At 42.1% G+C, this 17,533-nt stretch overlaps 1 protein-coding gene across 1 annotated transcript in view; it reads left to right on the forward strand.

Moving 5' to 3' along the window:
* Positions 1 to 17,296, forward strand: part of ccdc85ca (coiled-coil domain containing 85C, a) — a 35,204-nt gene extending 17,908 nt beyond the window's left edge. The window contains exons 2-6 of the mRNA XM_038728174.1: positions 9,148 to 9,227; positions 10,078 to 10,167; positions 11,796 to 11,888; positions 12,313 to 12,411; positions 14,253 to 17,296. Of these exons, the coding sequence (XP_038584102.1) occupies positions 9,148 to 9,227; positions 10,078 to 10,167; positions 11,796 to 11,888; positions 12,313 to 12,411; positions 14,253 to 14,342 (452 nt within the window). The 3' untranslated portion in view covers positions 14,343 to 17,296. The remainder of the gene's footprint in view (positions 1 to 9,147; positions 9,228 to 10,077; positions 10,168 to 11,795; positions 11,889 to 12,312; positions 12,412 to 14,252) is intronic.
* The last annotated feature ends 237 nt before the right edge of the window (positions 17,297 to 17,533 follow it).

Below are 17,533 nucleotides of genomic sequence, written 5' to 3' on the forward strand. Positions count from 1 at the left end.
ACATCACTGTGAGAGCCCCAGTCACCTGCTGGGATGGGTCCAGTGAGGAAATGGTTAAATCAGCCAAATGGAGCATTTGCACAGCAGCTTTATTAAATATAAATATGGAACAAATAAACCACTGTGTGTGTTTGCATCATACAGTCTATGGTTTGCACATACAGTATGTAAATCACCCAAAGGATGTGTGTGACAGTGTGTTCCTGCTAGGAACACTGCTGAGGCAGAGTTTTCTCTCTGCTGCCAGCTGTGCTGTGTGTCCTGCTTGCTCAGTTTCCTGTGCTTTGTCTTTGTTTCTCACAGCATAGCATATGGTAACAAAGAGCGTGTGAAAGGTTTCCATATAACAGAAGCAGAGCCTGCGTAGCGTCTCTGAGTTTAGTTTGCTTTTCTACATCACATGCAATCAAACAGTATTGTGGTTATTTATTTACTGCCAAAGTCAACCACAAAAAAAGTGACAGCATTACATGCGAGGGTTGTCAAAATATTATAAAACCTAATCTAATCTAATTCAGTACAGCCAAAATAGAAAATAAAATGCTAAAATGGATTATTATGTAGATGTAGAATATGTACAGTGCTGATGTTTGGTATCTAGGCTCAGAACTCACTTCCCACACGGAAAACATAAAGCTCAGCACAGCTTGGAGAGTGACAACAACAACTCCCTAAGAATTGAATCTTCACATTAAGCCTGTGGCAAAGAACCTTGGTGTTTGGTTTGATGGTAATTAAAATTTCGAGCAGCACACCACAAAGCTTGTTCAATCATGTTTTTATCAACTTAGATCGAATTTTAGTTATATTTCTATGTTAACTTTTAAGGACACCGAGACCATTTTACACGCCTTCATCTCATCACGCCTGGATTATTGCAACAGCCTTTTCACCTGTTTAACCCAAAAATCTACTGATCGACTCCAGACTGTCCAGAACTCAGCTGCCAGGCTTTTAACCAGAACAAAGAAATATGACCACATTACTCCTATTTTAGCTTCATTACACTGGCTCCCAGTATGTTTTAGAATTGACTTTAAAATTCTATTGATCACTTTTAAAGCTCTTCATGGCCTCTCGCCTTGTTATATTTCTTAACTTTTGGTCCCATACACACCAGCACGTACCTTGAGATCCTCGGGCAGAGGTCTGATGTCTGTTCCAGAGTCTCGACTGAAAACTAAAGGGGACAGAGCGTTTGCTGTCAGGGCCCCGAGGCTCTGGAACAGCCTGCCCGAGGAAATCAGGTCGGCTGAGTCAGTGAACTCTTTTAAGTCCCTTCTTAAAACATACTTTTATAGGAGAGCCTTTCCCAATCTTATTTGACTTTATTTTATCCCTTTTATTTTATTGTATTTTACTAATTTTATATTTATCTTAAACGTGTATTTTAGTCTTTTCAATGTTTTCTTGCTTTTATCTTGTATTGTTTTTGTATTATTCTTTACACTTGTTAAAGAACTTTGTAACTTGTTTTTGAAAAGTGCTCTACAAATAAAGATTATTATTATTATTATTATTATTATTCATTTAGGTTTTATTATATCTCAGAGTAGAGCTGAAATAATGAGTCAATTAATTGACTGGTTGATAAACAGACAGTTGTTCTGAAATGATTTTACAATTTTTCCTGTCATTTTTCAAGCAGAAATGCCACATCATATTGAGGTTTAAAATGTCATGACATCAGCGTCATGCATCAGTCTCAGCTGTTATCACACAGCCTCAGTCAATGTTCATTTTAAGTCCGTACAAACGAGCTAGCACTTGCTGAACCTGAGAGCTGTGACTGAGAGCAGATTTGGATTGTTTTCAACTTGTAGTTGGCCTCTTCATTTAATCTGATGTCTCTTAAGCCTAGTTCACACTACACAATTTTTAGCCCGATTTGCCGCTCGGAGACCGTCAGGCTGTGATCGGGGGTAAATCAGCGGTCGATCGGCGGTCGCCAGTCTTTATGTGTGAGCTACACAACGACGCATCAAAACGGCTCCCCGACACATTTCTGACACATCTGGTCTGTCAGATATCTAACATGCCAAACATCCAGCCAATGAGAGCAGGCAGCTACTTTTTCACTGCAAAACACTTTTTACTCCCCTCCAGCTCTCTCTGTAGCTCAGACGATCCCTGCTACCTGCGTGTACTAATCCATCCTTTCACCCTGATTCTTTTGTCTTTATAATTTCTATCTTTATAATAACAAACAACAGCTGTTTCGTGTGTAGGTTGGCGTCATTTCCCGTTTCACGTGGGTTTTCTTGAGTCGTTGTCAGCTCAGGTAGTGTTTGACCCACTGTCCTGTTATGTCATGTTGTGGCCTATCTTTGACTTCCAGTCTGCACTATTCATTTACTAGTTTTCATACTTGAAAAAGCTGCAAAATGTGATCTACGTTCAACAGCACAACAGTTATTCTGTGTTTCTTTGGGTACTTCATTTTGAAACTCATGTCAAGTGACGTGTTTTGTTTTCCTCTTGGTCTCACCAGACAGAGAAAGTGTGTGTGTGTGTGTGTGTGTGTGTGTGTGTGTGCTCTGCATGCCCTGGCCATCTGTCCAACAGTATTGTCTGCTTGAGAATAGCGTGCAGCGTCTTCAGGCTCACTGTGTAGAATGGGAGCTTCCCATCCTCTCTCTGTCTCTCTCTGGTCCAGTCACGTCATTATGTTTGTGTGCTGGTCTAGCCTTAAGCCTCTCAGTCTGACAACAATGTGATGACAGGGCTGAGGCTCCGGGACTAGTCAGGGCCAAAGGTCATCTGCCTCTGTCTACTATTTTATGGTGGCTATATCTCATGAAGGTTTGTAGAGGTTCTTTCAGCTGTAGTCTGGCCATAGTTGGTGTAATTTACACCATATTTGAGGAGAAAGTTATTAGATGGAAAACTAGAGGAAAAAGGAAATGTTGCCAAACCATTAATGACAAGCAGTTGTGGAGGTAGTGTCAACATAATGGACCAAATATGAGCTTGTATTTAAATTGCAGGCTTGCTTTGGAACAGCTTTAAGACTAGACTAAGCTTTTCACAGTAGCCCACAACTTTTAAAAGACCAGTCAGCTCTGGCTGTGAGTGGGATGAGAGGTGATCTTTAATAACCCTGGACACAGGGAAACTGAGGTACACGTACATGGAACCTCAGAAAGAGGAGAAATCACAGGAGTAACGTTACCACCAGCTAGTCCAGGAGCTTGGCCTGGATAATGGTCAGTTCAAGGCTTAGATGAGACACTTTGACAATCTGCTGTCAGTCGTTGGACCTAGTATCACAACAATGACCACTAACGTTAAGCACTGGGGGTCTGCTGGTCCTGCCGAGCAGCTGAGCAATTGTTTGTGGTAGATTATGTTTGTTTTAACGTCAATGCTATATCAGCAGACTAAAGATCTGACAGGTGATGTGAGACTTGTTATGTAGCTAAACTCTACAATAGGGCTGTAAAATAAAACAATAATTATTGCAATATAGTTTTTTTCAATAACAATATAACAAATGTTCAATAAATATGCAATAAATGTTTATTCACTTGAATCATACACAAATTAGGACTTAATAATTTTACTCATGCATATGTGTTAACAAAGATTTTATCATAATTGTTTTGAATGTTCTACCGCAGATCTGTGACGTGTTCCACTGTTTGGCCTCAAGTGTCGACCATAAAGAAGAGTTTAAACCACAATAAACCATCTGTCTTCCAGTATCTTCAACCAAGTCCAGTTGCCCTTGATTTTAACCTTCGTTGAATAAACCATCTGGTTTCTTCAACTTTCACTCAGGAGCAAAAATCAGCTTTTAACCTCGAGATGAAATAACGATTTGAAACTTACCGTGATGCTCATCGATATCGAAAGATAAATAACTTTTTATCGTGATAACATTTTTGGCCATATCGTCCAGCCCTACGTTGCAATGATAATGTTGATGAGAGCGAGCAAACGTTAGCTTAATTAACAAACCATGAACTGTATGCTACCTGTTAACTGCACAACTGTTCAGGTCACATTAACAACGTTTGGGAAAATCATATAGCTCCAGCAACAGCCACCACTAGTTTGGGTGTGAGGTCTCATAATCTGTCCATTCCAGAATCTCAACAGTTAAACAGTGTTAATATCCACAGATCTGAAGGAGAACTGTTTCCCCCAAACTGCGAAGCACAATGATGTGGATGATTTGAATGTCTTTTGTCCAGACAGCTATTTTTTGCCTTCCTTAAAAGCTTCAAGCTTTGGTGCTTTTCCATTATCAGAAAAATTAGCAGGTCAAGGCATATGACCGCCTACCCTGAGTCTAGGTTCTGCTCGAGGGAGTTTTTCCTTTCCACTGTGGCCAAGTGTTTGCCCACAGCTGGAATTGTTTGGGTAAATAATAATAACAATAATAACAGAGTACGGTCTGGACCTGCTCTTTATGAAAAGTACAGTGAGATATCTTTGGTCAAGATTCGATGCTTTATAAATAAAATAGAATTGAATTAGGCAGTGTAGCTCACATTTGTGGCATATTTAAAAGGCCTACTCCATTTATTAGCCAACATTATATAAACAGTTATTCTATGTGTCTACCCACCAAAGGCAAACACTCCTACAATATGTGGTATGTTCAGAGGAAACTCCCCACTGGTCCAACTTGATCTCTGATCTGCTGTGTTCTCGTAACCCTCATCTAATACCTGTTCACCCCCCACTAGGACTTTATTGAACCACATATTTCACTATCCCCCACACAGACAACTCCCGAGACTACCTAATACCCACATTAAAGGCAAAAGAAATGTCTGTTGAGCTGGGCACGAATGAATGCATGAACAAACAAGCCTTATGCACATGTTTCCTACCTAAGACGTTACCAATTCCAAGGAAGTAGTTCCACTGACACAGATTTAAACCAGCTCCAGAGCAGAAACATTAGTTGGTGCTACAACCAGATGCCAAGGTGATGTTAACTGGGCTCCATGCCAAACTCGGTCATCCATCATCAGGAAGAAAGTTGCACCTACTCTCAGTGAAAGCAAAACCTCAGTCGGAGGTCAAATCCAGACTTTTCATCTGGTTTTGAAAGAGTAAGGTTCTTCATCTTTTCATATCTTCTGGTCATGACTAAGAGGAGCTAATATGGAAGCGTGACAGAGAAAATGATTTGTGTTTGAGATGATGTTAATGCCCTGAAATCTAGCGAGCTCTTCCAAATCACTAAACACTGCTTCAAATACATACAACAAGAGGCTCATCTCAGGTGACTGGCCTGTGCAGTTTTACAGAAATGCCATACCATGAGCTCGCGCTTCGCATAGATACACTGGCTGCTCTGGACACAGTTATTAGTTGACTTGGCCTTCTTTCACTCTAGTTTTTATGAGACTTATAATCATGGAATTAAGTTGAAATGGAAACAGCTGATGTCAGGTTAGGTTGATTTGCCCACTGCTGCTCTCTGGGGCCTCAGATAACATCATTCATTTTAGTCATTCTAGCGGCATGGCTCTAGGGTTGGCAGCGTTTGGTTCAGACTCAAAGATCTCAACAACTATTGGATGGATTGCCATGAACATTTGGACAGACATTCATGCTCCCGAAAGGGTGAATCATACTGACTTTGGCGATCCCCTGACTTTCTTCTAGCGCCACTAGCAGGGTTACACTTTTGGCTTTTAATGAAATATCTCTATACTGGATGGACTTCCATGAAAGTCTCAGGATGAATTGTAAACACTTTGATCTCCTGTCTTTTTCTCTAGCCCCACCATCAGATCAAAAGTTCAGTTTGAACACATGCTTTTCTTTTGAAATCTAAATGTTTGGTATACTTAAGACTAGGGATGCGAGGAAGGAAAGTGGAGTTCAGCTGCAGCACCTCCCTTGATTCTTTAGTTTCAAAGTGTCAACAGTCATGAGTCATTCTGACCACACTCTCAGTCAGGAATTCTGTTACTTTGCCCCTACTTTGATACAGTGCAAGGCTGTGATGTAGTGGGCAGCTGGCACTGTAATGAGGATGTGCAGCAGGTTGTTGGTAAAAATGATCAATGTACAAATGTCTAAAAGATAAAATGATCCCTTAATAAGCCAGAAGTGATCCTTTTGAAATGGAAGGTCACAGAAAGAAAGAGACAGAGGGGTGTACTCCATGTGTGCTGACTGACTGTAATTCAAGGTTCTTTATTTTGTCAGCATTGTCTCTTCCGTTGTTTGTGTGTGTGTGTGTGAGTGTGTGTGGGAGAGATTTGCCCAGAGGACTGAGCACTGTCTGTACCACTGACTTTGACAGCATCACCCTGGTCATCACCTTGTGTCATAGTGTTTGTGTGTGCGTGTGTGTTTGTGCGTGTCCATGACTTATTCTGGGGGAAAGGTTCACTCTGACATACCAATACCAATGTGGCACAAAATGAGATCAGTGAGCAGATATTGAGCTTTACAAATGCTTTCAGGCGTCACAAAGCTGTCTAGGGTTGAGGGTACCTGCTGTATGGCTAACCTGCTGTAGAGCAGACACAGCCCAGGTACATAATAAAATACACTCTGCTGCTACCTACCGAGAGAGAAGGTAAACATCAGCTTGATTTACGTTCACTCTGAGTTCACCAAACAGTTCGCTTATTAATGAAAAACACAGCAAGAGTCCTGTGCACATAGTTAAAGATAATAAACTAGCTAAACTAAACTATAAACCCAAAATACCCCACTTTTAAACAAATGCTTTTGTTGCTTAAACATAAACAGTCTCATAATGCTGTAGTCACTATGAGCAGATATTGTATAGTGGCTTTGGCTATATTATATATACCAATACATTCTGAATCGATATTTTTGCCAGATCCATTGAACATAATGTGGTCAGCATTATTTAGTCTTATTAATAGTCTTATTATTCCAGTTGTCTGGTTACGGACTTCAAAGGTTGCGGTGCACTACATTCTGAATGCTGCATATGAGAATGCAGTGCGTGGATTCCAGATGCTGCGCTAAATACAATGCATTCATCACTGTTTTAGTCTTTTCATCCTCTCATGATGGTGGAATAACTGTTCATACTGCAGGAATCTGGATGGCAGGTTCAAATTACTTACAGAATAAGAGACGGAGAGGGGAAAGTGGGGATGGGTGTGGAACAATGTGTTCTCTGTTTGCTTTAGCGGTTCCACTAACCTTCTACTCCCTTTCTCCTGCAGCTCAGCTTTACGTCATTGAAATCAGCCAACTGTGTGTGTGTGTGTGTGTGTGTGTGTGTGTTCAGTGTAATTGAAATCATTCCTGGACTTTCCTGTCTGAGGACATGAGGCTCACTGGCTCTGATACATGACTGGGAGCAGGCTGCTTTAACAGTTAGAAAATCATAGTGCATCTCGCACTAACCACAGATGGTAGGAAAAGGAAAGAAGGGTGACTTATTTAAATATTTAAATTTCTAGCAGCAGGCCTTCAAGACTATGAAGCCCTGTGTGTGTGGGTATTTTCATTCCGCTGGTGAGCTCCACCCGGTTACACCAGGAGCCAAGGCTGGATGACAGGAAGAAAACAATGAGTGAGTGGTGTTCAGGAGAATTGCCCTAGATGGGTACATGGGTGTAGTCTGTGTGCATGGAGGTGTGTACAAAGTAGTGTGTGAACAATAAGGGGCTGGCTGGCTGCAGGTCAGATAATACTGCTGTACAGAGATGGATAGATGTCACAAGGAAGCAAAGAGGCTCACTGCCAAATACACCCCGTACCACCCTGTCACCCCCGGCCATTCCCCCCACCCACACTCAGGATATGTGAAGAGGATGTGTGTCAGCTCTTTCAGAGACAGAAGATCAGGAAGGCACCAGGACCAGACGGAGTGTCACCATCCTGCCTGAAAATCTGTGCAGACCAGCTGGCCGCCATCTTCAACTGTTTCTGTTCTGTTTCTGTACATTGAGAGCAATGTAAGATGAGAGTCAAATTGGTCGTATGTGTACACATGCCTGGCCACTGAAAGTGATTCTGATTCTGAAAAACAAAGGTTTAGCTCAGCAATGTTTTGTATGAAAGCAAGGTTAAGGTCTAGGTTTCATGTGTTTTACTGAAAATATAAAATGCCTTAATAATGCCTTGTAAATAATGCATTCTTGTAATACATTGTTAGCCTTGCCAGTGGCATAGCTGTGGGAATGGCAATGAGAGAAAATTGGAAGGATTGCCATGAAATTGGGTACAAATGTTTATGGCCCCCAGAGGATTAAAGCTAATGACATAGGTGATTCCCTGATTTTACATGTAGAGCTATAGATGGAGGATCCCTTGGGTTTTCCTCTCACACCACCAGTAGGTTGACATTATTTGTCTAGACTGGATTGTCTCAACAACTGGTGGGTGGATTACCAAAACATTTGATCCACACTTTCAGGTTCCCCTCAGGATGAATTTTAATAACCCTGACGATCCTCTGACTTTTCATCTAGCACCATCACCAGGTTAAAATGTCCAATCCAATACTTTGGTTCATGATCAAATTCCTGCAGAGCTAATGGACATCGCCATCAGCCTCAGCTGGTCTTCATGTTTACTGCTAATTAACAAGTGTTAGCGTGCTAACACTCTGAACTAAGATGGTGAACATGGTAAACATTATACCTGCTTAACATCACCATGTTAGCATTGTCACTGTGATTAGCATTGGGACAATACATGTACCATACATTCAACTTAGCACTTACTCTGTGAGCCAATTCCTGATATTTAACCACACCAGCCTGTCCACTGTATGTCCAGTGACAAACTCAAATTGCCTTTTATGTGCCAGACATTTCTTTGTTGTACATTGCAATAGAAAACTGCAATTATAGGATTAGTTGGCTTAACTAGATCGGCGTGCTTAGCTGTATGTGGGGATTAAGCTCAAGTGGGCCACTAAACATCTGGCAAACATGTCAGTCAAGGCGCCATAAGGAGAAACTGGCAGCAGTGAAGGCTAATAATGACCTTGTTGAGAGGAACACTCTTAAAACAGGGCTCAGGTAACAGTTTGCTGCAGCCGTCAGACACTGTTGATATCCACAGATCAAGATCCCGTTCTAGGAGAAGGATACACAGTGCTTAACATGTTCCAGTTTCGTCAGTCTAAGCTCTTGGTTCGGATGTGGCGTTAATGCTTTCTTTTGTTTGTTTTTCCTCATTCAGACGTATCCACCAGCTACATCAGACAGCTGGAGAACAAGATGAGGATGCTGGAGGACGAGAACAAGCAGCTGCTGGCACAGGTAACTACTGCTCTGATCACTTTACACAGTTAAAAACCACATCAGTGGGGATCACTAAATCTGGATGCAGTCCTCTTTGGCACACTTTGGAAAATGTTCACACATTGCTATACTGTATATACTCTAGATGGGATTTTTTTGTATGGCCATGTGACGCTGTGCTGAGTAATCAGTGTATTGATGCTAGGGGCAGTGATCATCTGACAGACCTGCTGTACGTTCACACCTACAGTGTGACTGTCTTTCTGATGTTTGATGTTATCATTAACCTGATGAAGGCAGTTGACTAAAACGCCGGTGTCCTTATAAAACAAGAGCGAGGCGTGCATTCACCCATCACTGATCGGTACACCAGAAACCAGAAACATCTACAGTTGCATTGTTTTTGTGTACTGAACTTTTACTGGTTAATGATATTGAATACCCTTAGTGGAGTATAGTGTGTTTGTGTCCAGCTTGTCTAATATACACACATACTGTAGGAGTACTTGTATACACATACACACCTTACAAACAGCAGTGAGCGTCTTATTTTTTCCTCACAGACCAAAACCACCATCGTAAATTGCATAGCTTAAACTTAATGTCTCTTCATTGAGCTCGTAAAAAATGTACAGTATACAATATTTTTTTTGTCCATGTACTAAAACACATAAAATGTTCTAAGCTAGTTTTAGAAAAACTATATGTCCGGTAACATTAAGGAACTGCAAACAGCATTGTCCCGGGAAAAGTCCTACCACTGCCTTTATGTGAAGCAAACATACCTGATCTGCCTTATAAAGTCAGTATTGATCAGACTTCATCTGAAGTGTCTCTCTCTCTCTTTCTCTCTCTCTCTCTCTCCCAGACGAACGGAGGGGAAGTAGAGACGCTGCGGAAGTGTTTGTCACTTTATCATTCAACTCCGCTCTCACAGTTCCAGGATAGCATGCACAACGTACGTACACTATTACACTGACAACAATGTGTGTGTGTGTGTGTGTGTGTGTGTGTGTGAGCTCAGCCTCAAAATATTAAAAACTCTGGTCTTGTTTATCCAGCTTTGCTTGTCTCTACCTTTTTTCCTCAGCTCTATGTTTCTTCCTGCACCCCCTCCATCTTCAATTCAGTTGTATTCGGTTTGCACTTGATTTGAATATCCCCAGCACAGAGGAATTACTGTACATGTGGTATCAATCAGTATACAGTATGTCCCATCTGAAATTAAAAGACTCAGCTCATGTAGCTTTATTCCACCAATAACCAGAATAATAACCTCATCTAATAACCACCTCTGTCAACTCAATACATTTCACTTTGTTTTATGGTGGCTATGCAAACCCATTCTTAAAAATCTTTATTTCCTGGATGTGTGTACCCACTTTACCGTAAAGGAACAGTTTGGGGAAGAAATGTATTTGCTTTCTTCCTGGAAGTAACAAAATCAAGCAGCCAGTTTAGGGGGGGGGGGGGGGGGGGACACTAGCCTAGCTCTGTCCAAAGGTAACAATATCCACCTGCCAGCACCTGTAAGGCTCACTAATTAAAAGTAAAAAGTAAAACCACAACCTGTTGTTTTCATGGGTAAAAGAAACCATATATAACATGTTATTGTGTGAGCTGAGGTGGGAGGTAGGTAGGTGTATTTTGTTACTTGTGGACGAGCCGCTGTTCCCAGTCTTTATGCAGAGGCTGGGCTGAACAACTACTGGACATACATGAGAAAGTTATCAATCTTTTTCATCTAACTCTTGGCGAGAAAGGGGAAGGGGAAGCTTACTCCCCCAAAATGTAAATGACGCTAACTTTTTTTCTGAGCCATCTTCAACCGTTGCATGTTGCTCACCTTCTGATTAAACTGTGGCTTCAGCAGTAACCACAATCAATAATAGCATCAAGTGACAAACCCCTCAGTGATTCCTTACAGTGTACAAACACAGGACATCTAATCAGATAATTGAATTTATGTGTAAATACTTGTGGGAATTGGGAATGAGGCGTGGGAGGAAAAAATAGCTTGTGTAACTGGCATCATGTGTCTCCTCCAGGTTCGATTTTCTGTCTTATATCATGTGAGTTCAAGTCTTAGGGTTAGACATGTCAGCTTACTGTGCATGTTTGCTTCTTTAAGTGTGTGGGACTGAATCCGAAACTGATCATTCGGTTGCGTCAGAGCCAACTTGAAGTGATGAGAAAAGAGAAAAAGACTGGCAGAGGAGTGGTATCAAAAGCTCACCTTTCTGTCATTATCTAACAGTATCACTGCTGACAGCTGCAGCGACGTCATTCAAATGGAATGAAAAGGAAAATGTGAGAGGCAGGACATCCGATCTCACCTATTGATAAGTCTGTCTGACTGGCTGATTGATCCTCCACGGCTTTACTGCAAACACAGCAGGTCTCCTGTCGCCGTGGGAACGCATACATACTTGCCTCAGCAGTGCTGCTGCCTCCTGTCACAGCGTCTCCTGTTATTCCTTTTCTTTTACTGCTGGGTGTTGCTACAGTATCTCTCTATATGCTTGCATGTCTGTTTACTTTGTGATTCCAATGATTGTGATCAGAGCGGGCCACCTGTCTCCCCAGGTTGCTGCTCGGACCCCCAGCAGTGAACTCTCCCCCACAGGGCTCTACTTCCCACCAGAGCAGAAACCAGAAGCTGTGGTCCACGCAATGAAGGTAGGCCACAATCCAGCCTGTGTGAGCTGTTTATGGCTGTGTACAAGTTACAACTAGTAGCGTCACGTCCATCATTTTCAAGTCTCACTCCCAAGACCTCTCGGCATCACTTTACTTACCTAAACCAAGGGGTCTTGCCCAAGAGTCTATATGTGATGACTTAGGAGTGAAAACAAGTTGCTTTTGTTGAGGTAAACCTATGCTATTTCCACCAACCTTGTCAATCAAAGTTGCCCATTCTGGGTCTAAACATAGCTTTGATAAAGGCATCAACTGCTTTTATGCCTAGAACAGAGTACAAAACAACAAAGTGGAAGATGGGGAGTAAATGACAGCAGCTGCCTCCTAATGGCTAATATAAGAGCCAAAGGTTTAGCTTGAAAGCCTATTTTGTTTGTGTGTGTGTGTGTGTGTTTGTGTGTAGGTCCTGGAGGTCCATGAGAAGCTGGACAGACAGAGCTCACACGAATACGATGAAGACCTTAGTGAGAAAGAGAAGGCCATCGTCAGAGAGATGTGCAATGTAGGTTTCAACAGAACTTTATTTCTTTCTGTCTGTCTGTCTGTCTTTGCTCTAGTTTTAGAAAGTTTTGGGTGGTGTGGGGAGAGAGGAAGGAGGATTATAGAGGGGTATGGGAAAAGCGCCAAATCAGACATTTAGTCAATTGTGTACAGTGTCTGCCACTGCAGAGGTGAGGAATTAAAAAGATGGAGGGCAGCAGACACTTACTGACATACTTCGCCTGCAAAGATGTAGATTCAGCATGGTTTATTGCATGTAATGGAGCTGAGCTGAGATGATACGAGAGTAAGGGATTGAGGGTCCGGAGGGAGGACTGAGGGATGCAGGGATGGGGGAGAGGGTAGAGGGATGAAAGGATAAGGGTCGAGGTGTGATGGATGAGGGGGGTGAGGGGAAGAAGGGTGAGGGATGAAGGGACGGAGGGGTAGGAATCAGATCTGTAGCTTGTGGATGTAGGAGAGAAGAGGGGACTGGGAGGGGTCTGCTGGCGGGAAGATGGGCGGGAACTGGTGGGAGTTGAGATTCTGAGCGGGGGAGCCATCTCTTTGTGGGTAGATGTACGGAGCACCCGGTTCCTGTGCTTAAGTACTTGGTGCGAATTAATGGGATGAGTTTATGGCGTGGTCTTAGTTCTCAAATTTAGTTATAAAACTTCCTGTCATGGAGCATAACACTGCAGACCAGAGACAAAACCTGGCTGGAATCAGGAGGGATTTGGGGTCCTTTCTCCGGGATAGAGCAAGGGGGGCTGTTGTAAACGCTAGATTTTCTACATTAAATGACATGGATGGATGCACTTACCTCCTTTTTCTTTGGGCTGGAGAAGCAACCAGTGGGAAGATAAGCACATGCACTAAAGGATGGGTTACAGCTGAAATAAGGGAGGGGGCTGTGAGGTTCAATGAGAGACTGTATGCAGCAGAGAAGTGTGATCCAGCTTCTGCTAATGTACTACTGGTGAGCTTGCCGCAACTCTCCAGTCCTGATACTGCTATCTAAGAAAGCGTCTCTTAGTGACTTGAGAAACTGGTGGTCAGTTGCGCTACTTTGTGTTGATTTTAAACATTATTCCAAGAGCGTTTGGTCGGACCTTCAGGCAGTGGTGGGTATATTTCAGATTGATCAAAGGGCTTCATCAGCAAAAGTGAAGTAGGGGAAAAATGGGACGTGGTTGTGGGGTGGTTTGGAGGGTTGTTGGAGGTCCCACAACTAGATGGGTTTAGGGTGGAGCAAGGAGGAGCTGAATGTGTGTACCTAGACTGGGAGGGCTGGGTCAGCAAGAACTGGGAAGGGGTTTCATCGATGGTTGACAAAGTGGAAGTGGATTCTCCCTCAGGTCTCATACAGAGGATAGATACAAATCGACAATTTGGTGGCATCTTTGTTGTGGCACAAACCTGCTGGCTGGAGGAAGCTTCAGATAATGCTGGTGGACTACTTCTGGGCAGATCACAGCTGGCTGCCTTGCTGTATCTACCAATGCAAGAGGGGGAACAGAGACTGCTAGACTTGCAAACACCACTGCACCAAGGTTGGCTGCAGATCCAGAAGCGTGGCGGGAAGAAGAAGCGAAGCTGCTGTCCTTTGCCCCTCCGAGCCTGGGAATTTTTGCTTAGAACTTTACAGCATTAGGGAGGTCAGACAGCATCGGTGGCCGTGTGACCTGGGGGGACAGACTATGGCAGGGTTTAGGTGGACAGTGCCATAATGTTGACCTGTTTTTGTAACACTTGTTTTGGTACATTCCACTGTATGTTATAAGGCGTTTCCTATAGCTGACTTTCTAAGAATGATCCCACTTCTTCACTTCTGTCTGACACTGTGCCGTTCCTCCCTCTCAGGTGGTTTGGAGAAAGCTGGGTGATGCTGCCGGCTCCAAACCTTCCGTCCGACATCAGCTTTCAGGCAACCACTTTAAAGCACCTTTATAGTTGTCAGACACCGAGTGAAGTCACCAGTGGTCCCAGCAAACCTGCACTATTAGTTTGGACTGGAAGCTTTTCAGTGTAGGATTTGCTCTGTTGGCTGTCAAACAGCCTCCTCAGTCTGAACTGAACTGAGTCATAATGGATGTGCAGCTCAGCGTACCAGGACATAGTACTGAAATGCCAACACTGGAAGACTCTGGCAGTCACGACTTCGGTGCAGATGGACACATAAAAGCCAGCCTCATAAAAGCCTGGGTTGGCCTATCAGGCCAAGACGACCAGAAAAGCTTACTTTAATCCTTAATAGCTCCTAAATGGTTTAATAATTGTCAGAATTACCACCTAGACACATAAAAAAGTGTGACAGAGTGTGAAGAGAGATGTTTTTAAAATTGACTTCATTTCAGGCAGTGTTTGTAGCGGTCATTAGAAGAAGTGCTGCTCTAGGCACTTCTGCATTGGCTTCTCCACTCGTAATTCAATAACCATGCGTTCACACAGCGACCGATCGGCCCTGCAGGAGCCTCTGTTTACGCTGGAAGCCTTGCATTTTCACAGTCTGCTTCGATATTCACCTTCAGTCGATCGAGGAGTTAACAGCGCTTGACATCAAAACCTTTATTTCATTTCCTGGGAATTCATGGACGGGACATAATGACTGTGTCGTTTACAGTGTAAATGCACAGTGAGACTTTAAACAGTCTTATAAGGACTGACGTTGACTCCATCAAACCCGGGAACCACAGAAACTTTCTGCAATTGGACTCGCAGCCTTCACCTTCATCGATCAGCCTGTTGAAGGATGACATATGCGAGTTATCCTATAAACACACAATGGACAGAAGTTCATTTATCTTCTTCTTTTGACACTTATATTTAAACAGCGGAATTACACGTATGCATGAACACTGCTGGCTCTGGTTTCACACCTTATGTACCTACTTTTACAAAGCAATGGAAATTCCTGCTTTGAGGAACGCCACAAAAACACACGGTATGTAAATGAGGACATGAAATGTTAATATTTCAGACTTTCCTCTATTTTAGTCTCAAACCACAGAACACTGTACGGTGTTTTTAAGGTTGTGTCAACAGTGGTCAGTGCTCCAATAAAAGATTTTGATTCAAATTGATTCCGACATTTCAAATTGGGCTCATAGAGTCAGCAGATACACAGGTGAAGGGACAAACAATGCACCCACTGGACGAACCAGCTGCATATGTTTCCATTATGTAATGAAGACCGGTAGCTCTTTGCTTTTTGTGTCCAGTATAGTGTGCATGGTGTGTGGTTTGGTGGATTTGACTAGCAGCAGCTTTACACTATTAGCCTAAATACTGAGCACACAATGCCAACCCTGCTACCAGTACTTCTCTGTGACAACAAGAATTTGATCAAAGAGCTGATTTTGCGTCACGTGTCTGTCTTCCTTGGGAACTGCTTTAACTTGAGACTACTGTGAGATGCTTTAAGGGACACGCTGACTTCTTGGGAAAGCTGTGCTGTCCTACCACAGTAAGATTAGAAGGCCGATAACTTCATATCTGTTCGTCAGTACAGAGATAGGACCAAGGTATGGTAAGACTAGGTTAGACTGGAAGCAGGAGAAAAAGTAAGCCTCCATCAAAACTGAATATGTTTGTTGGAGCCAATTAGCCACCAAATCATCCAACTGTTATCCGGGTTTTGTTCAGGGTTATTCTGCAAACCTGGCAACCCCACTATGAGGACAAGTGAGTGCACATTGCAGTCACTGCAACTCCTGAAACTACAATATCATGTAATTTTGTACGATTTGAATACAGAAGATGTTGTGTGTAAGGCAGCTTAGAGGTTGTTGGAAGGTGAATCGGTCCGATTTTGATGGAACAAGGCCGAAACAGGATATTAAGTAGACCTAGTAGATCATTTTGCCTTGCTTAGTTTGTAAGTGTCTATGACAATGTTATTTGTTCAAATAAAAAAAAGGATCAGGATATTGTCTATTTTTATATTTTTCAATTCTAAGCAAACTCATTTTTCAGGTGACTTGGCTCTACAGTTTGGTCTCCCCACTCCCACCATGACCATTTTGAGTGTACATGACAAAAGAAAAGCAGACTACACACTATCTAATTAACCAACCTCTAAAATACCTAGCTACCAGAAGCTAGCCTGGATATTGAACTTTTGAATACTTGAGTTCTACCTACCATAATTAGGGATCTTAACAATATACACTGTTTCTTCAATTCAACAGAAAGTCGTCAGATTGAACTTTTCAGAATAATCTCCCTATATACTGTACAGTCATGTATTACACTTTCTGTAGGAGTCATAAATGAAGTTACATGCTGCAAACCTTTTTGTTTATTCTCACTTTGGTACAAAATTATTTTCGTCTACAAATACAGTGGGAAATCTCGTGAAATTCTTTAAGTTGAACACATAATGCTAATGTGGGTCTTTCCCTTAAAAAAACTTTTTTGTTGGATAAGAGAGTGTGTGCATTTAGTGAATGTGTTTGAGTATGAGCGTTCTTCAAAAATCTGAATCTAGCTGGTGACTTGTATTTGGTAACAAACCCAAGTTATGGGTCTTTACCTAAACTAGCAGCTGTATTGCATCTGTACAATATGATGCACAATATGTGCACAATTGTTAAGAGACCCAGGTTATGTTTTTAAAACATGTTGAACAAAATAAAATATTTTCTTATGGCGACATACATATGCACTGCTTACTCTGTCAATGACTTAGATCTAGTGCTGAAATATTTCTCTGTGACTGTGCATTTTAGAGAAAGACATGTGCTGTTATAAATACATATTTCCAATAGGTTTCCATGGAGTAGCAGGCCTTTATATTTGTTGAATAAGCTGTATGTAGCCGAAATGTATTTTAGCAGTATATGATGTGAAAGAAATGAACAAACCTTTAGATGATTTTGAAATAAAATGTAAGTATACTTTGTAAATCTGTGTTGTTGTCAGTGACTGATGGTAAACATGAATTATTCAGAGCTTTAGTATTCATGAGCTTATGGTTCTTTGCCTTGCAGTACAACATTTGCAAAAATGTTTGCCAGTCATTTTCTAGTTTAGACATTTACCCGATTCCACCCTAAAATGACTGATTCTTGATGATTACAAGAATGTGACTCATTTGATAAATTGTCCACATTAACTACAACCAACAAGCAGCAGGAACATTT

The sequence above is a fragment of the Micropterus salmoides genome, unplaced genomic scaffold (genome assembly GCF_014851395.1).
Source record: "Micropterus salmoides isolate LMB-PRFRI ecotype aquatic unplaced genomic scaffold, ASM1485139v1 Ms_hic_scaffold_19, whole genome shotgun sequence".
Classification (NCBI taxonomy): Eukaryota; Metazoa; Chordata; class Actinopteri; order Centrarchiformes; family Centrarchidae; genus Micropterus; species Micropterus salmoides.